The sequence below is a fragment of the Pelodiscus sinensis genome, chromosome 6 (genome assembly GCF_052426305.1).
Source record: "Pelodiscus sinensis isolate ZL-2025 chromosome 6, ASM5242630v1, whole genome shotgun sequence".
Lineage (NCBI taxonomy): Eukaryota > Metazoa > Chordata > Testudines > Trionychidae > Pelodiscus > Pelodiscus sinensis.
Window position 1 is genome coordinate 52,056,910 of NC_143057.1, and position 21,071 is coordinate 52,077,980.

At 43.8% G+C, this 21,071-nt stretch overlaps 1 protein-coding gene and 1 long non-coding RNA gene across 2 annotated transcripts in view; one reads left to right on the plus strand and one right to left on the minus strand.

Moving 5' to 3' along the window:
• FBN2 (fibrillin 2) overlaps positions 1-21,071 on the plus strand; it is a 279,412-nt gene that overhangs the window by 222,764 nt on the left and 35,577 nt on the right. The window contains exons 44-48 of the mRNA XM_006131867.3: positions 899-1,024; positions 1,427-1,552; positions 5,563-5,679; positions 16,150-16,278; positions 16,617-16,736. Of these exons, the coding sequence (XP_006131929.3) occupies positions 899-1,024; positions 1,427-1,552; positions 5,563-5,679; positions 16,150-16,278; positions 16,617-16,736 (618 nt within the window). The remainder of the gene's footprint in view (positions 1-898; positions 1,025-1,426; positions 1,553-5,562; positions 5,680-16,149; positions 16,279-16,616; positions 16,737-21,071) is intronic.
• On the minus strand, positions 6,379-10,395 carry LOC149524148 (uncharacterized). The gene is made up of 3 exons (XR_016349885.1): positions 9,888-10,395; positions 9,722-9,758; positions 6,379-6,511 (listed from the first exon to the last, which is right to left on the minus strand). It is a non-coding gene; the product is annotated as an uncharacterized LOC149524148 (long non-coding RNA).

A 21,071-nucleotide genomic window follows, 5' to 3' on the forward strand; every position in this document is an offset into this window, starting at 1 on the left:
GACGCGGGCAGTTACTCTGGGCTAGTGAATGTCTAAAATGGCGACCGGCTGGGAACATGCAAATCAAGCACAGGATATTTAAATCCCGGGCTTGATTTGCAACTTTGGTATGCTTCATTTGCCTCCCTACTTTGAAGTAGGGGGCAAGTGTAGACATACCCTAACATTCTTTGGGATAGTGTATGAGATTTTAGCTGGAGGTGGCGTATCATCTCTGTTCCTCTCTCTGGACAGGCCTATTCAGGATATCTCTCAGGATTCGACTGAATCAGATCTGAGGTCTCAGAAAATGGTGTTGATGGTGGTGAAGCTTGTGCCAGTTGCCAGTTTTTTTCCCCAATGTCTTTTTTTCTTAAGAACCCAAAAAGGGAGTGGTGGGTGTAAAACCACTGATTATTGTGTTAATTAATTAGTAAATTAATTTATCTTAATTGATACTCAGTTTGGTACTTTTTCTTTTTTGTTTACCAACCATGATTTTAACATAGTCTTTGAGTTATTTTAGTTATATTAGCAGGCCTTTTTGTTTGGATTAATTTCATCTTTTTGTTTTGCTTTTGCACCATTTTAGTTTGCCTGTGTTCTAGATTATTGTAATATGTCTTGCAACATGTCTTCAGTTTTTACTTACTTGCTCACACTTAGGGTAAATGTGTAGGCCCAATCATTGCAAACTGGGCATTAGATCCATAGGGTCTGATTTTATTCTAATCCCACTTTTACACTGATGGAATTCTATTAACTTCAGTTCATAGTAGTAACTGGTTTATACGGGTGCAAGTAAGACAAGAATCTTTTCTCCAAGTTATCCTTGCATGGCTCTTAAAATATCGGCACTTTAGACCAAATAAATATATTTTGATACTAGACATTTGAATTAGGATTCTTGATGTTTCAGATATCGATGAGTGCAGCAATGGAGACAATCTCTGTCAACGAAATGCAGACTGTATCAACAGTCCTGGGAGCTATCGCTGTGAATGTGCTGCGGGCTTCAAACTATCACCCAATGGTGCCTGTATTGGTAAGAAATCAGTTGATCCCACTTCTTACCTTGAATCTATTTCTGTCCATCATATGTACATGTTTCCTATCAAGATGCAAGAGAAACTGTTGTTTAGTTTGCTTGTACATTTAACTCTTCATGTTCAAAGTAGAATCTTTACATTCTAGCCATATTTCTCTGTCCATAATAATAATAACATGAGATTTTAAAACAACTTTCTTGAGGTTGAGCTATTACTAGAATATGTTCGATACCTCAAATGTATAGACAAAAGAAAGTTCCCATAAAAACAGTTTTGTAATGATTCAGTTTTGGTTATGGCTAATTTTGAGCATGATTTCAATAATGTGCTAACATTGTAAAAACATGTTCATGAAAAATGAATGATAAAATAAATAATGTTTCATATTTTTGTTATAGATCGCAATGAATGTCTGGAAATTCCTAATGTTTGTAGCCATGGATTGTGTGTGGACATGCAAGGAGGTTACCAGTGTGTCTGTCACAGTGGTTTTAAGGCATCTCAAGACCAGACTATGTGCATGGGTATGGAAAGGAAACTCTTTCAGTTCTAGACAATGGAATGTATCTAGAATTTGAGCTCACTTACAAGGATATATTCCTATTAAAGTACTAATTTCATATATGAAATATCAATTAGATAAATTAGAATTTCCTTTTTAAAAATGTCAAGTGCTTTATCTCAAGTAAAACATGCTTGATACTAGTTTGTCCAAAGCCACACATCACTTAATAAAATATAAAATCAGAGTCTCCATGTTGAAGGGCACTTAATTTGTTTAAGTCCCTATTTTTATTGTGTTCATATAGTGATGTGACAGAGATGTCACTAAGATACATACATCACAAAAACCAAAGATTCTGGCCTATTTGGGTTTTTAAAACTGTACACATTATATTATCATAAAAAGGTAATGCATGTATTCTGCTCCCCTTGTATCACTGGATAATGCTTTGAGAAAACAGACCAATATAGCTACTGCAGCTTGTGTAAATAAGCCCGTGCGTATATTATGGCTGTGAATAGTTCAGTGTTCCCCTGGAAATGTCACATTCAAATTATTTGTGAAGGGCACTTGGAAATTGACTTGTTCTAACTCCAAACATTCAAACATTTTTTATTTAAAAAGGTAATATTTTGTAACTTTAAACTAAGAATTTGTAAAGGTTAAAGATAAATAATTGTATATGGTAAAAATATCCCTATGATCCTGCCAGCTCTTACGGAAAAATGCAAGAGACCTTCCACATTAAAACAAAAAATACGTTTTAAAAATCTGTAAATTCATAGATTCATGGAGGAGGAAGAAGAGAGGAACTCTAATTCCTACCTAGGGATGTAAGTGACTAGTCGACTATCCGATAAGCAAGAGTACGTCTAGACTACATGCCTCTGTCGCCAGAGGCATGTAGATTAGGCTACCCGACAGAGTAAAATGAAGCGGCGATTTAAATAATCGCCGCTTCATTTAAATTTACATGGCTGCCGCGTTGAGCCGACAAACAGCTGATCAGCTGTTTGTCGGCTCAGCGCGATAGTCTGGACGCTCCCCTGCCGACATCAAAGGGAGTTGTCGACAACCCAGGTATGCCTCCTGGGATGAGGCATACCTGGGTTGTCGACAACTCCCTTTGATGTCGGCAGGGGAGCGTCCAGACTATCGCGCTGAGCCGACAAACAGCTGATCAGCTGTTTGTCGGCTCAACGCGGCAGCCATGTAAATTTAAATGAAGCGGCGATTATTTAAATCGCCGCTTCATTTTACTCTGTCGGGTAGCCTAATCTACATGCCTCTGGCGACAGAGGCATGTAGTCTAGACGTACCCCAAATGTAAAATGCTTATCATTTAGTTGAGTAGTAACTCAACTAGTCACCCCCCCAAGTGCCGCAGGGAGCATGAGATGAGCAGGGACTCAAGCAGTTCCCACTCGCCCCATGCTCTCTGCAGCGTTCCTCCCCCTCTTTGAGGCAACAAGGAGTGGGGAGGGGGGAGGAGAACGACAGGAGCCTGTGCTGGAGGGAGCCAGCTAAAAAGCCTGTACCCCCAGCACCGTCTCCAGCGTGCTGCCTGTCCGCCTCCCCATCTGCCTCCGTCAGAGGAAGGACTGGGTGGATAGGAGACACTGCTGTGAAGCAGCCCCTGTCTGCAGGGGTCCCAGTGGAGATCTGGGCCCCCCAGCTGACAGAGGCTGTTACTGCCAAGCAACCCCTGCTCGAGGTGGCCAGGGGCTGCTCAGGCAGCAGTTGCTAGGGCTGGCCGAAGGCAGGGCTGCCGTGAACAGGGGCTGGTGCTGAAGCAATCTCTGTTCGTGGTAGACAGCGCTGTCCACCGCAAGCAGGGACTGCTGGAGTCAGCACAAGCTGGGACCGAGCAGTCTCGACTCCCGCTGATTGCTGTGCCTCTGCATTTTAAATGTAGTAGGAGCCCCAGTGGTTCTTACTACATGTAAAATGCAGAGTTGCAGCTCCAGAGCCAGCATGAGACAGGACTGCTGAGTTCCACCTCGAGTCGGCTCTTGGAGTTACCCCCGCTGCAGCTCTGCAAAGCAGTGCTTATCGACTAATCATGTAGTTGATACAAATTGTATCAACTATATGATTAGCCAGATAATTTCATTTTAACATCCTCATTCTGACCATCACGATCTGTAAAAAATCATGAAAACTGCCATATATTTCTTAGAAACATACTAGAAATTAATTCATAAATGTAAGAGCCTTTGAAGACCTTTTTAAAAGCCAAATGCTTATGGGATTTCTAAAATTGTGAATACAGGTTTTTGTGTCTGTTATTGCATTTATAAAGTGCAATTAAATACCTAACCACAGATTCACAGTTTCATGCAAAAGTTTAGTTCATGTTCAATAGTTTCAATATTTGCACGTGCAAATTCGTAAAATGTGTGTATAAAACCTGAGATGGCTCAAAGTCTATCATAGAGCTTGATATATAATGCCAATAACTTGCATACACTGAGAAAACCTTGCAAGACCTTTTTCGTTAATTGATTTAAAGACTTAGAATCTTGAAGTCCAGTAAATCCTTAAACAACAATGGACCTGTAGTATTTTAGAGACTAACTAAAAATATATAAATTGTATCATGAGCTTTTGTGGGCACAACCTACTTCTTCAGATGACAAATATGGAGCAAGAGGCAGAATTATAAAACAAAAAAAGAGGGGAGAGGAGGGGAAAAAACCCTATCAATTAAAGTGTCCATGCTAAATAAGGCTAATAAAGCAAGCTGTAAGTGCCCAATACTTAGCTTTTGATGTAATTTGAGTGTTGAATATAACAGCCCATCCAGTTCATACCTTGCTCCATATTGATCTTCTGAAGAAGTGGGTTGTGCCCATGAAAGCTCATGATACTATCTATATATTTTTAGGTAAGTCCCTAAAGTGCTATAGAACCATTGTTGGTTTTTTTTTAAGTTATAGACTAACGTGGTTACTCCTCTGAGATCTGTAAATCCTGTTACTGCTAAATACATTCATAGTATGGCAAACAGTTATAGTGAAATGGTTTTATTAGGGGAAAATGAAATTAGATGAAATGAGAGACTACATTGCGCCTAGTCAGACTGCCCAAAAATGTGACATTGTCTGGAAGGCATAGGAATAGCTTAGATAGTGTCCACCTGAAATCACTAACCCTGCCATTCTCAGTCTGTGTTGGTCTGTGGACTGCTGTTGAGTAATTCATTCAGAGTCTCTTCTGTGTTTTCATTAGTGAAACACATTAAAAGACATTGTTACTTGTTGTAAGAAACTGCTGCTGTTGCCACCAGAATATTATATTAATATAAGTGGAAGATGACTCATTATCACAAACAGAATCGCGTATGTAAAAGGCATCACACGGGTGTATGGCATTTTGAGGTCTCATTGACACTATATTGTTAAACACAATTGGTATTCAGTTTTGCCTTCTGAACTGGTTAACTCATCGACCAGCAGGTTTAAGTACAAGGGCAGATTATTATGGTTGTTAATTTGTTTCCAGTAGCACCCACAATATGCTGAGGGCTGAACAAGCATCAAAGAAGATATTTGGCCTTGGCTAAAAAGGTGTACAGTGTGCTGTTGAGGACTGCTATGTAAACTAAGGTGCTCACAGCTCAAATTTCCCACAGCAATGTCAGTTGCTGAGGTTAATCTCAGATTTTCCTAAAGCAAACTCATGACTTGATTTTCCTGCTACATGCACTTTGCAACAGAAGGAATCAAGAAGCAGGTGACTCACAGCTCAATTTACCGCCATACCTACTCTAGCCAAATAGGGCATTGTCAATCCTAAGGCCAGCCTGGTTGACCATGAGTCTTTTATTTTAAAGTATCAATTAAAAAAACTGATATATACAATTGTTTATATGTTTGCTCACTATACAAAAAGCCAGTACCAAAATGTGAAGTATAAAGGATGAAGTCAAAGACCGAGATTTAAAGTATTGGCACTTTTTGTGTGCATAGCACATTAAAAAATAGCAGGGAAGACAATTCCTTTCTACAAATTCATTTCTCTTTGTAGATGTTGATGAATGTGAACGCCATCCATGTGGAAATGGAACTTGTAAAAATACAGTTGGATCATATAACTGCCTGTGTTACCCAGGATTTGAGCTCACTCATAACAATGACTGTATGGGTAAGAACTTTAATCCAAACTTTAATTTCATTGCTGCTGCTTTGGTGTCATAATGGGATATATTTAAATCAGGGTACTTAGTAAAGTGCAGAAAATAAGTTACCTCACCTGTGGATTTCTGTAGATAACAGCATTTTCTTGTTTCATTTTTTAAAAAGAAGTAAGCCCCGATTCTTTAGTACACTAGGATTTGCTCTGCTCTGATGGTGCAAAACAGTCCAAGCCATTGGAGGAAACCTCTCTGTTTAGAAATGTTCGAGTCAAGTAGTGCAACTGTAGTGCTATTTGTGTCATCCACCTCTCTTGGTGTCTGTTGTAGAAGAGAAGGAAGCATATTCCTTTATACTCAGCTGGTCCCCAACTGCTGTGTTAGTAGCTGGGGGCCATTGGCAGCCAGCAAAAAAATCACGTAAGGAGCTGGTCCAGCATCTTCTGGGGTGATCAATGTGGGTTAGCTTCTTTTGCATCACTCCTCACTCTCACTGGAGATTGGTCCTGAGCATACCTCAGCCTGAGCCACAATTCAGGGTCATTACTGTAAATGATGCTTCATCCCAAGTTATGTGGCACTATTCCTTACCTGGAACACAGACTGCATTTTCCCAATGAATTAATAACCTCTAAATTAATTGTCCTCAGTGCATTGCCTGTTTGCATTCCAACCAGCATACAGCTGCAGTCCATGTAACATCTTCAGGGCTGTAATTTGGATGTGGTGGGGGTGGGGGGTAAAAAATGGGAAGGCACAGGATTCGGCCCAGCATCAGCGCTCCTGGCAGGATCATGCCCAGCAGCATCAGCAGGAGGACAGGGTGCTCAGTACCCTGCTACACTGCAGGATTGTGGAAAGAAAGAAATCCCAGTATCAAAGAAGCAGTCGGCATTGGCTCCCAACCTTCACCTTCCCACAGTCATCACTGTTTCTAGAGTACAGCTAAGCTTTTGATGGTTTTGTACAAGCACAGTTCCTCAATCATCTTTTTTTTTTTTTTAAAGCGGAAGAGTAAAGCATGGGCAGTGGGTATAAGAAAGAAGGGGAGGCAATGCTCAACTTGTCTCCTCTTCCTATTCCTACTCTGACAGTTCCTGAAGGCTCCAAGGGCAAGATGTTGCTGTTTGCAGACTGGTGACCCTTATCCCTGAGATCTGTTAACTTAAAAAGGAAAACCTTTCAGCTTGCCAGACCTTTTAGCATAACATTGAATCTTTGAAAGAGTCATTAACTGGTAATGAAACCCTTTAACAGGCATGTGCCAACCCTGAATTTACTGACAAAGGCAGTGGTACATTATGTCTACAGGACCTTAGTTTAGAATTTGCTTAAAATATTTCATTACTTTGTTGTTGAAATCTATAAAATCACATCTCTGTAAAATCCTTGTCATAGGTATTAAGATGCACAACCTGAGTATTCAGCTTTAACCTTAAATGCTTGGATCTTCTGACATACAGATTTTTAAAAATAAATTCTTCAAAAGACCCCCCCCCCCTTATCTAAAATACACATTTTAATTACTAAGTACAAAAACTAGCTTTCGGTGTCTTCCTGTCCTTCCTATCTCTCCCTTTTCACATTCCTGGTTGAAGAGACCCCTTAAAGCAGTGGTCTCCAAACCTTTTACACTCAAGATGACTTTTTAAATGACAGAACAAGCCAAGATCTACTGCCCCGCCCCTTCCTTGAAGCCCCACCCTCTCTATTCTCTCCATCACTTGCAATTCCCAACCCTTGCTGCTTTTTTTCCCAATTCTTCTGTAGGAAGAGGTTTTTCCAACATTTGGCCTGTCTAGACTGGACCAAATTTCAGGAAAAAACCCTCTTTTGGAAGCCCCCTTATTCCTCGTGGAAAGAGGAATATAGGGGTGACTGAAAGATCATGTTTGCTCTTCCACTAAAAGAAGCAGAAGAACAAATGCATCCCTGGATGCAGAAGAGTTTTTCTGGGATATCTATGGAATCCTGAAAAACTCCTACAGTCTAGCCGTACCTTTGTTGGGTTGAGACAGAATATGTAGGCTCTGGGGTGGCAATGAGGGATTTGGATGTGGGAAGGGGTGAGAGGTGCAAGCTCTGGGAGGAAATCTGGATGCAGGAGGAGGTGAATAAGGGGACGCTGGCTCAGGGAGAGGGCTCCAGGCCGGGCAGTGTTGGGGTCAGATGTAGGGTTAGGGTACTAAGCAAGCCACAGACTTCTGGATGTGAGGGTTCAGGAATTTGAGTTGGGGTATGTGAGGGGCTCAGGGCAGGTGGTTCCAGTGTATGATAGGCTCAGATGTAGGGTCTGGGGGAGCAGGAGTGTTATGATGCTGTGGCCAGATTGGGGCTTGTTGGCCAGGCTTCATTTTTAAATAAATACTATGTCAAACACAAAAAGTTTCTGCATTGTCTTTATTTCTGAGAAGGGCAGGGAACCTGTTTTGAGTCAGGGGTCACTGACCCACAGAAAAGTCAGTTGGGGCCACACAAGTGAGATGCAAAAAAACCCTCCTCCAACCCCCCCCCCCCAAACTTCACTAATGTGGCCCAAACTATGTTGGTGGGAGCAGGGGACATAGTACCGGGGAAGGGTGCTAGTGGGTTCCGCAGCAGGGGACAGGGTACCACTGGGGACAGAGTTCTGTGGCTGGGGACGGGAGTGGGGACAGAGTTCTATGGCTGGGAAGTGGAAGAGGGGGCAGAGAACAGGGGCACAGAGAGTGCAGGGAGCCGAGGAGGTCGGGGTGCCAGTGGGGGCAGGGAGTCTCCTGCACCTGCATCCTCCTCTCCCCCCCGCTCCGAGGGAAGCTGGTGCGCACCTCCTCCGGGCCCAACTCCCCCCTCCCACGGTGCAGGGAAATCCCCGCACGCGCCTGCCCCGGGGCTGACTAACCCCTCCTCCTCTGGGGCTGACGCTCCCTCCCGCAGTGCGCCCGGCACACCACAGACCTGTGGGTGGGGAGCAGCCAGCGCACTTCTGGAACCCCCGGAAGTGGCACGAAGCTGCAGGACTTCCATCCGCCCCTCAGGAAGCCAGCACTACCTCCATTGTTGCTGGAGGCAGGTAGTGAGGCTTCCCCGGGTGGGGGGGAAAATGGGAGGGGCTGAACACATTGCGATCAACTGGTCTAGGCCTCGCGATAGACCGGTTGGTGACCACAGCCTTAAAGGAACAACATTCCTTTTCTTCCAGATATGTGGACAAATGAGTTTCCCTTTACTTCTGACTAGTTTTGAGAGACCACCTTCACCAAAATCTTGTACATTTCAAAAGCAGGGTGTGTGGAGCCAGCAGGGCACTGCTTGAGTGCTCCTGTGTGTGCTTTGCCTTTGAAATGTACAAGAGCCCTGCTACATTTCAAAGGCAGAAGCACCGCCTTTCCGTGTTCCCCACTGTGCTCCTGTCCCCTTACTCCCGCCCCCATGGAGACGGTGCTGGGGGAACCAGCTTTTAAACCTTCTCCCCTCAGCACGGGCTCCTGCTCCCCCCTTGCTGCCTCTCTCTGATAACAAGGGAAGGCGACTAGTTGAGCCGACTATCCAATAATCACATGCTTAATGGATAGTTGATTAGTCGCTAACATCCCTGTTGTAAACAGTATGGAAAGAGAATAATGGTTCATGAGCTATAATCAATAGCACAGAAATTTTCATTCTGCATCAAACATTATTCCTTTTAGTTCTTCTTCGAGTAGTGTCCCCCTGGGTGCTCCACTCTAGGTGAAGGGTCGCCCTGAGCCGCAGATCAGAGCTTTGTACAGCAGTTTCCCCTGTTGAGCCACTCCCCAGGAGGTGTCTCGAGCCCTTCCCGCCTCCTGAGGAGCGCGGCTCAACCCCCTCCCTTTCACCTCCTCTTTAACCGCCCTCATCAGCGGACGGAGCAAACAGGAGCTCCCTGTCAGACTGACTACTTTCCCTTTAGTTACTTAGCCAATAGTTATTTTCTCCTGTTCTAATCCAAGTTAGTCTCTCCTTGTTTCTTTCCAAACAAACAAACAACCCCCCCCCCTAGAAATAGGAAAAATAGATTTAATTAAAATCTCCCCTCAGGGGGCTTAAACTCACCTCAAACCGGGACTCCAGTGAACCGGCGTTCTCCCAGCTGTCAAAGCAAGAGACGCATAAAGACATTATAAAAAAAAAAACAGAAGAAGAAGAAAACCACACAAAGACATTCTACAATAACAGTATAGAAGATAAATATAATAAGCTGAAGGAGGAGCGAACTCACCATGTCCGGCTCCTCAGGCTTTAAAAAATGCGGTCAATGCCGGGACCCGATGCCGGCTTCAGATGGTCACTCAAACTGCATACGCTGTTTGGGGGAGACTCACTGTCCCCACAACTGTACCCATTGCAAGTCCCTGATGGCGAGAGCCAGAAAAGATTGTGAGCTCCGCCTCAGAATGATTCTATTTGAAAAGGCTTTACAGCCTGCGGGGGAACAACCTACAGCACGGCAAGAGCCTCCCCCGCCTTCCAGGAATGACCCGAGAGCAAGAGCCTCTCCATCCCGCTCCCTTCCAGCCTCTTCCTCTCCCAAACGTAGAGGAGAGGCACACCAGGCTGGGAAGACCTCTGCCACTAAGGCTTCGGGGCGATCCTCACACTCCGCGCCGGCATCGGGGCGCGCAACAGCTGAGCGACCCCGGGAGTGCTCTACGCAGCTGGCACGGCAGGAAAAGCCGGCACCGCTTCCAGACCCAGCGCCGCTTCAAGCCTCTGTGGCGCTGAAAGCTACAGCACAGCTTAAAGCTGTGGTGCCGATTAAAGTCACGGCACCGCAGCAAAAGGATGGGCAGCCTCTGAAGCCGCTGGCACCAGCTGATGCTCCGCTGGTTCTGCCACAGCCAGACAAGCAGGCAGATGAGGCTGCTAGGGATCAGCCCCAGCGAGAGACTGATCCACACAGCAGGCATCTGTGCCTGTCCTCTACTTCTTACTCTCTTGGGTGGTCTCCATCAAGGCAATCCCCTCGCAGGTCGATATCACCGTTATCTCTTCAGAACGCTCCCCTTCTTGATGATGACTGCCACACGGTCTATTCCTCGTGACATCCATCACCTGGGAAGTCTCGCTCTCACCATTATAGGGCTCCACCACAACATAACCCATGGCACCCATACTGGCCTTACCCACCTCCACCTTATCCACTGCAATGGGGACTGTGGAAACACTGGGAGCCATATGGACACCGCTCCCCACCTCGCTCCACCACATCCCAGAGAAGTTTGCCTCGGCCACAGCCCCTACCTCCAGAAAGTCTTTCGGAGGACGAGGCGGAACGAATCTCAGACAATGACTCAGATACTCAGTCAGTAAATGTCACACACTCTGATGCCCTTGATGCACAACCAGATGACGCTGTAGTACCATCAGACACTGGAACAATTGAGGATCTAAAACAGTTCCAAGAACTATTCAAGAGAGTAGCAACAAGCCAGAATGTCTCCCTGCAAGAGGTGCAGAAGAAACAATACCAATTGCTAAAGAATCTACATCCCACACTACATGGCAAGATTGCCCTGCTCATAGACGAGGCAATAATGGAGACCTCAGAAGACCTATGGAAGACACCTGCATCCATTCAACTAATAAGAAAATTGACAGAAAGTACTTTGTCCCCTCAAAAGACAATGACTTTCTCTTCACTCACCCACAACCTAACTCACTAGTCGTGGACTCAGCACAACAACGAACGAAGCTTCCACAATATAGGATGGGCAACGCAGACAAGGATCACAAAGTTGGACTCCTTTGGCAAGAAAATATACTCCTCTTCCACTCTACAACTCAGAATATCAAATTACTCTGCTCTCTTAGCAAATCACGACTTTGACCACTACTCAAAACTAGGAGAACTAATGCCACACCTTCCCGACTCCAAAAGACCCATCTTGAAATCATTAGTTCATGAGGGCCATATGATCGTCTGCACCGCTCTCCAAATGGCAATGGATGTAGCTGACACTGCAGCCCGAGTTACAGCTACAACGGTGGTGATGAGTAGATTTTCTTGGCTCCATTCATCTGGAGCTCCCCGCGAAGACTTGCCATTTGACAAGCAAAAGTTATTTGCAGCCACAACGGACGAAATGCTCCACAACAGCAAAAATTCTAAGTCCACACTTTGCACGTTAGGCATGTAAACACCACCCTATAAACGCAGGCGATACACCCCATATAATTCATACAATCAATACCGATATGGGCAATACAATCGACCACAGAGGCCTTATGAAGACACCAGACCAAGACAGCGAGGTCCCAGAAGGCGACCCAACCAAGCCCGCCCACCGGCTACTCAACCATCTAAGCAGCAAATTTGAACATTTGGTCGAGGGCCTGCAAGACCTCCCTCGCGATCTAGCACCACCTCAACATGGCCATCTATTCAACCACCGCTTGCGCCCCCTTCCTCCCACAGTGGGAATCCATAACATCGGACCGCTGGGTCCTAGAGATAATTCGAGTGGGCTATACCATCGCTTTTATTTCTATCCTCCCTATCCCGTCCCTTTTCAGGGACCACTCTCACGAAACCCTTCTAAAATAAGAGATCGATCGGCTCCTCATCATCGGAGTGATAGAAAGGGTACCCAAAGAGTTCCGCAGGAAAGGGTTTTACTCAAACTATTTCTTGACTGAGAAAAGAACAGGGGGTTGGAGATCTATATTGGATCTCCACAAACTGAACAAATTTATCAAGAAACAGCATTTCAAGATGGTCACTCTCTCCGCAATCATTCCTGCACTAGATCAAGGGGACTGGTTCGCAGCCCTCGACCTCCAAGATGCCTATTTCAATATAACCATCCACCCCTCCCACAGACGTTACCTACGCTTTGCGCTCAGTCCAGACCACTTCCAATACAAGATTCTCCCCTTTGGCCTCTCATCAGCTCTGAGGGTATTTTTGAAGGTACTAGCGGTCGTAGCTGTGTACCTCAGGCGGCAGAATGTTATCGTATTCCCCTACCTGGACGACTGCCTTCTAAAGGGATCCTCAAATGCCGAAACCACCTCTATGATATATACGACCACGGCCCTCCTCAACTGTCTAGGCCTCCTGATCAACAAAGACAAATCAACACTGCACCCAGTCCAAGATATAGAGTTCATTGGCGCATGACTGGACTCCGTTACAGCCTGAGCATACCTACCTCGACAACATTTCGCAGCTATGCAGGAAATTATAACCGGGATGCTCACAATGCCTACCACCACAGTACTTACATGCCTCCGACTAATGGGACACATGGCTTCCACCACCTATGTAGTCCACCATGCTCGCCTACACTTTCGATGCTTCCAGCTCTGGGTGGCGACCGTTTACATCCCATCACGACACCCCTGAAGCAAAAGAGTTACTATCCCACCAAACGTGCTTGCATCCCTACGATGGTGGACCGTGCCAAACAATCTTTTGGAGGGGGTCCCATTCCAACAAACCGAACCCACTATCCAAATTACCACGGATGCTTCCCTCCTCAGCTGGGGTGCACATATGGACGGCTGCAAAGTTCAGAGCAGGTGGTCCCCAAACGAGACTCCTGCACATCAACCTTCTCAAATTCAGAGCAGTATGGAACACTTGTGCACGCTTTGCTTCCGACATCGCCAATCATACAATTCGCATCCTAACAGACAATATTTGCACGATGTTTTACATAAACAGACAGGGTGGAGCCCGCTCCTGCTCCCTATGCGCGGAGGCTATTCGCCTCTGGAACTCGTGCATCTGCAACCAGGTCACCCTCATAGCATCCTACCTGCTAGGGGTGAACAATACCAGAGCAGGCTCCCTCAGTCGAAACTTCACCTTAGACCACGAATGGGAATTACATATGGAGGTCACAAACTCAGTTTTCCACCAGTGGGGATGGCAATCTATAGACCTCTTCGCTTCGGCCCAGAATATCAAATGTCCTCAATTCTGCTCACGTGCGGGACTTGGCAAGCACTCTCTGGGGGATGCCTTCCTAATCAAACGGGCAGCCCCCCTACATTATGCCTTCCCCCCATACCTCTCATCCCAAGAGTCCTACGCAAAATCCTGAGACAAAAAGCCCTAGTCATCCTGATTGCCCCATCATGGTCTCGCCGAACCTGGTACCCATACTTTCACAAGCTAGTGGTCCAGCCTCCCCATCCACTACCATACCGGATAGACCTACTATCTCAGGACAACGGCAGAATACTACATCCAGAACTCCGTATCCTGAATCTTCAGGCGTGGCTTCTTTCTGGTACTCAGAGATAGAAGACCGCTGCTTGCAGCAAGTAAAAGACATCCTCCTCCATAGCAGGAGGCAATCCACTTGAAAAACCTACCAGCAGGAATTGGTACGATTCTCTCCCTGGTTAACGAGCCAAAGTGGAACCCCGTGTTTCTCCACTGAATACCATCCTATACTACATTATGGACCTTTAAAGCATCAGTACTGTAAATTTCCTCTCTAAGAGTACATCTCTCTGCATTGGCAGCATTTCATACCTCGGTGGACGGCTTCTCAATTTTTAACCATCCTATCATGAAGAGGTTCCTCAAGGGACTCCAAAATGTGTACCCACCAAATAAGGCCCCACCCCCTCTTGTGGGACCTAAATCTCATTTTGGACTACCTCACCAGACCTCCTTTTGAACCATTGGTAACAATACCACTCCCCTTCCTTTTTATGAAAGTCAGCTTCCTATTAGTCATCACCTCCATCAGAAGGGTGAGTGAACTTGCAGCACTAATGTCGGTACCCCCTTACACAGTTTTCACGAAGGATAGGGTCATACTTAGACCCCACCCAACATTCCTGCCTAAGGTCTGTACGGAATTCCACGTCAACGAACCGATCGTATTATCTACCTTTTTCCCGAAACCACACTCTTCACAGAGAGATGCCACCCTGCATACTCTGGACATCCGGAGGGCTCTGGCCTTCTTCCTAGAAAGAACAAAACCATTTCATAAATCTGAAAGACTTTTTATCTTCACTGCTGAACGATCCAAAGGGACACCAATATCATCGCAACGAATCTCAAAGTGGATATCAACATGTATAATCAAGTGCCACTCTCTGGGCAATAGACCGTAACAGCACCCACCACGAGCGCATTCCACCCGAGCCACAGCTGCCTCTACAGCCTTTCTGGGCAACATCCCCTTAAGAGACATTTACCGGGCAGCAACATGGTCTTCAGACCATACTTTTGCTAAACACTACGCAGCTATTCCACAACTCAAAAGTGACTCAGCAGTTGCCACAGCAGTGCTCTCTCCCACTGCCAAACAATGATTCCGGCTCCCTCCAGCCTTACATTGAATACTGCTTTGTAGTCACCTACAGTGGAGCACCCACGGGGTCACTACTCAAAGAAGAAAAGGGAGTTATTCACCTTGTGCAGTAACGAGTGTTCTTTGAGATGTGTCCCCCCGTGGGTGCTCCATGACCCTCCCTACCTCTCCTCTGCTTGGAGTCGAAATTACTCGGGTGGAGATGAGGAACTGAAAGGGAGGGAGTTGAGCCGCGCTCCTCAGGAGGCGGAAAGGGCTCAAGAGACGCCTCCTGAGCATGAGTGGCTCAACAGGGGAAACTGCTGTACAAAGCTCCGATCTGTGGCTCAGGGCGACCCTTCACCTAGAGTGGAGCACCCACGGGGACACACATCTCAAAGAACACCTGTTACTGCATGAGGTGAGTAACTCCCTTTTCAGCATCCTGTTATCAACAGAAACCAAGATGAGATGAAACCTCTGCAGTAAACAGTAAGGATTATATACCTGATAGAAGAAGTGTTTCACCTTCAAGGTTCAAATTAAAATATATTATATAACTGAGTAAAAGTTGTATCTAAACCTACTAGAATTAACAGCTAATGCCTTTACTACCTGACAGTCCATATTTTCCCATCAGCATTTTTCTTGTACATCTTTTTAAATCTATGTTACTAAAATGTTGCTGTAGAGCTAATTGGGCATTTCCAATGTTCATCCCACTTGTTCTGGTCTCCTGAACTACCGCAGCAGCTTGACAGATGCAGGATGACTCCGTGCTGACTGGAATATGTATTCTGCAAAACATGAAAAGTAACAAAACATGTTCAGTGAATACCTTAGAATATCTAAAACTCCAGATAAATTCAGAATGCTCCATGTAACACTTTCTTTTCCATGTTCTTGTGTTAGTACCACACAAAACATCACTTGGCAGCCACTGAACATCTCCAGATGCAGTAGCTGATGTAATGCTGCAAGTTTAAAAAATATAATACCCTATAAAAGGGGGTGTTGTTTAAATAGGACATATGCCTTAATGCACTGAAGTGAGAGTTACTTTCCATTAGCTGTCAACAGTTCCCTTGCTGCTCAGCATTTGTCTCTTTCGTAGAATTATATATTGCAATTTCAGTGTGTTTATACCATACTGTAAATAGTGTGTGAGCATATACATTCTGTTAGACCTCTTGAAAAAACTCAGCCTCTCTTGTTTATTTACAGATATTGATGAGTGCAGTTCCTTCTTTGGTCAGGTGTGCAGAAATGGAAGATGTTTTAATGAAATTGGTTCTTTCAAATGTTTATGCAATGAAGGATATGAACTTACTCCAGATGGCAAGAATTGCATTGGTATGTAATAAACCAGAGATTCCAGCCTTCTCTGACTTGAAATCATCAAACTGTTGGCCCCATTTAGAATGAAATATTTCATTCTTCAAATCTAAGATAGAATGTTGAGAATAACAGATTTACATTAAGAAAATTGGTGGCAAAAGCATGAAGGTTTAAAATAATATCATTTGTTTTCCTTTCCCTGGTTCTCTAAAGTCAGGAAAGAATCTATAGGCTCATATACCTCTGTTGTGAGTGACAGCATTGTCAGCCAGAGTTACATAAACATAAATAATTCACTGTTGCATTAATTTCAAAATGTCTGAAACCTTATACATTTTATTTACTTTTTAAAGATACTAATGAGTGTACGGCCCTTCCTGGTGCATGCTCTCCTGGTACCTGTCAGAACTTGGAAGGATCATTCAGATGCATCTGCCCACCAGGATATGAAGTAAAAAGTGAAAGCTGTATTGGTGAGACTGTTACTATTACTTCTGTAATGGTGCAAACATGATGAAAACAACATGTAAATATTGTGAAGAAGAAGAAGAGGCTTTTCACCAAGCCGTGATGGCAAGGAATGTATAAAAAGGAATAAGTAGCAGCTGTCCTTTTAGCCAGCAGGCAAGATATTATGAGCTGTGGGGAGAGTAAAGGATGTAAGGACTCAATGTTTTTCATTAATCCAAATTGAAAAATATTTTGTCGAATGCTCAAAGAATTGAGTCTTTTTCCTATTTTTTTTTCCAAATGTAAAAAGTAGTCTGTCTACTGAATATATAAACAGTGACTACAAAAATTGTAATATTTGGCAAACAGTGTTTTACACTATTAGAAATATCTCTCATAGAATTGTGAAGTATAAAAATCTTGATAAAACTATCAAGCTTCTTTTCCCTATGGAAACAGTTTTCTCAATCAGTTTTTCATAACAGATGTTTTCTGTTTTTGAATCTTCCAGTCTGTGGGAATATGCATCAAGATATCAATCCCAAATTAATATCAGGGATGGCAAAACAGAGCTTTGTTTCAGTTTTAGAAGGATAACTTTGAGAACTCTGTGGAAAATTAGTTCAGTGCTCTAACATCACAATTCTTTTCTTGTTTTGTAGAGAAGAAATATAGAGCTCTGCTCCCATGCTGCAAGGAATTGAAACTATAGTAACCAAATTAGAAACAATACCAAAACTAAGTTCAGTCCTCACCAGAGAAACTAAGAAGAGTGCTACCATGAACCTAAAAAAAATACATATATTTTTATATATAGTCACTGCAGCCCTCTTCTTAGATTTACTTAGCATACTTGCTGTAGAACCTTAGAGATTAACAAAATATATAGTATCATGAGCTTTCATGGATAAAACTCACTTAATCAGATGAGTTGAAGTCGAAATTATAGAATTTGGGGTAAATATAACAGCAAAAGAAGTTACCTGCCAATTGTAGGACCAGTGTAAATGAAGCTAATTAAGTCAGGGAGGTTGTGCCTCATTCACAGTATTTCCTATGAAGATTCAAATATCAAAGGTGGGGGAATTGTCTTTGTGTAGTGCATTAACTACTTAAGATCTTCATTCAAGCCTAAACTGATAGAATTGAAGTTCGTGATCTAATAAATTGGTCTCTAAGGGTATGTCTACACAGCAAAGTTATTTTGAAATAACTTTCCTAGCGTCTACACAGCCAAACCTCTATTTCGAAATAAATTCGAAGTAGCGGAGTGCTTATTTCAAATTTGGTAAACCTCATTCAACGAGAAATAATGCCAAATTCAAAATAGCTATTTCGAAATAAGTGCTGTATAGACCCTTAAATCAAAATAGGGGGCCTCCAGCCTTCCCAGGGTGTCCTGGTGGCCACTCCGGCCTCAATCTAGAACACTCCTCTCCATCCATTCACTCCCCGGAGCCCTTAAAGGGCTAGACTCTGGCCACAGTGCCTGTGCCAGCTCCAAGCCTGCCAGCCCAGAGCCATCAGTCACTCACCCTGACCCAGTGGCCCCAAAACATGAGCCAGCAAGCCACTGGCAGCCAGCCCTCCACTACTCCTCAGGAGCAGTCACTCAGCTCCCTGGAGTGTGCCAGGGCCCAGAGAAGGCGGGCGCCTTCCTGGTCCATGGTGGAGATCATGGACCTTATTCAGGTTTGGGGGGATGCCCCCAACATCCATGATCTCCGCATTAGACGGCAGAACACCTGGCCACCAAAGGCCACATGTGAACCCAGGAGCAGGTTTGCATGGAAATCAAGTTGGTCCAGTGAGACCCCCAACCCTGAGCCCTGAGCTTCCCCTCCCCCTTGTTCCCCTTGCTTCCCCCTTCCAGCTCCCTCCTCCCAGGTTTCCCCCTCCCCTCTCCCACCCTCTCTTTTCCCCTCTCCCGCCTCCTTTCCCCAGTCTCACCAGTGTTTAATTCTCCCCCCCCCTCCAGTTTTGTTAAATAAATAGAGTTTGTGTTCATGAAAATACATGTATTTTATTTGATATCAGGAAGTGGAATTAGGAAGGGGTAAGTGCAAGGACGTGAGGGAGGAATGAGGCACAAGCCACCAATGGGGCAGACCAGGGAGGCTCTTAGTGCTCCTCAGAATGGAAGCTCTCCTGCAGGGCCTAACTTCTTCCTAATGTCCAACCTAAACCTCCCTTGCTGCAGTTTAAGCCCATTGCTGCTGCTTCTATCCTCAGAGGCCAGGAAGAATGAGTTTTCTCCCTCCTCCTTTTGACGCCCTTTTAGATACCTGAAAACCGCTATCCTGTCCCCTCTCAGTCTTCTCTTTTCCAAACTAAAGAAGTCCAATTCTTTCAGTCTTCCTTCATAGGTCATGTTCTCTAGACCTTTAATCATTCTTGTTGCTCTTCTCTGGACCTTCTCCAGTTTCTCCACATCTTTCTTGAAATGCGGTGCCCAGAACTGGACACAGTACTCCAACTGAGGCCTAATCAGCACAAAGTAGAGCGGAAGAATTATTTCTTGTGTGTTGCTCACAACACACCTGTTAATGCATCCTAGAAGCATGTTTGCTTTTTTTGCAACAGCGTCACACTACTGACTCATATTTAGCTTGTGGTGTCAAGGGCTTGTTGGTAATGCAAGTAGTGGCTGTCAGCTTGCCTTTTGAGGGTTTGGATCTCACTAGTTTCATGCTGGAAAATATGAATAGGACCAGAAATGCAACAAGATTCTTAGAGTTCACCTATTTCAACTACACGTAAACTTTTAAAATGTTACTACTGGGAAATTAGTAAAATAATCCATTTATAACTAGGTGATCATGATTTCCCAAAGTTGAGTATGTCATGAAATTGTGAGTTCATATCGAATCATTGGTTCTTCTGTACTTGACTTGTTTCACATCTGCTCATCATTTCTTCAGTGTCACTATTCATTTGTAACGAGAATACAACTTTTCTAGCTGCCCTTTTTTGATGTGATCCTTGCAAAGTGCTTTTGTATATTGATCCCAATGTCTTTCTTTCTCATCACACTGTGGGAACTACATTTGTGTCCCATTCAAGAGCATTATTAAGATCACTGAAAGCTAATTTATATTCTAGGAATATACAGGTGAAGTGTTCCCCCCCCCCCCCTTTATCACTTGTATCACTCTTTGCAGCATTTCATCTTTTAGCTAGTTGTCTCTACTTCAACCCATATGCCTGGAGATGCAGCAGGCAACACATTATCATTTTCACATGTATGTTTATTTCTTGGTCTAGGCCAGACGGCTGTGTATTTGCAGATAGAGCATATGCTCTTGCATGTGTGTCTGCCATTACTTAGTTGTCTGAATTAGAACTTCAGGGTCACGTCACAGTTCTTTATTTTTAAAATTAGTCACTATATTCTGGAGGGTGCTTCTCTAAGCCCCTTTTTGTGTACTGCAATCAGAGGTTAATGATTACTTTCTTCTTTGAAGCTTATGCCAGACATAATGTCTCTCTTCAGTTTGCTGATACATCATCTTTGCAGCCATTATAGCGATACTTGCATATAGACTGGTAATCAGTCAGTTCCATAACACTGTAATAGTACTACTCCCAGCCCTCCTTTCAAAGAACATGTGGAGAGTTTGATGTCTTTCATGGGGCCAGAAAATTGCAGCTTTTGAGTTATCAGAATGTTGTTTAAATCATTATACTCTCTTTTGTGTTCTGGCATCCATGTCCATTGCAATATTAGTATTTGCTTTTGTGCCTGCTTGCTTCTTTGAACATCTGTCTCCAAAGTAAAATATTTCTGGAGCCTAATGTTATGCTTAAACAAAGCACGCGAGATCTTTTATAGGTGAAAAGGCAGTACACCGCATTTATTGAGAATTTATTGAGAATACAACAGTAGCATATGCTTTTCAGTCACACTCACACAAATGACAACTGGCTCTAATGACAACTTTCACACCTTATCTCATTCACACAAACAGTCTTTCACAGAGATACAAACAGCAGAGTTTAATATTGAACAAAAGCAAACAGCATTGTAAATTGCCTTACTAAATCTTATTATCAAAACAGTTCACATTGAAGGCCCAGGCCTTCAATATTTCTAATCTCATTAACATAGACACAATACCAAAATCCTGTCTCTAACTTACTAAACTTTAAAACAAAGTAATATATATATATATATAGGCTTAATAAAGGGCTTAATTGGTAAAATGTTAAATGTGATACATCACATTACTACATTATTAAACCTAAAATACAAATATAAAAATATATATATAACTCTTACTCCAACACTAATACATTCCAAAAGAAATATATTTTTAAGAAGTACTTTTTAAAAACAGTATCTGCCAAATGGTGTTAGA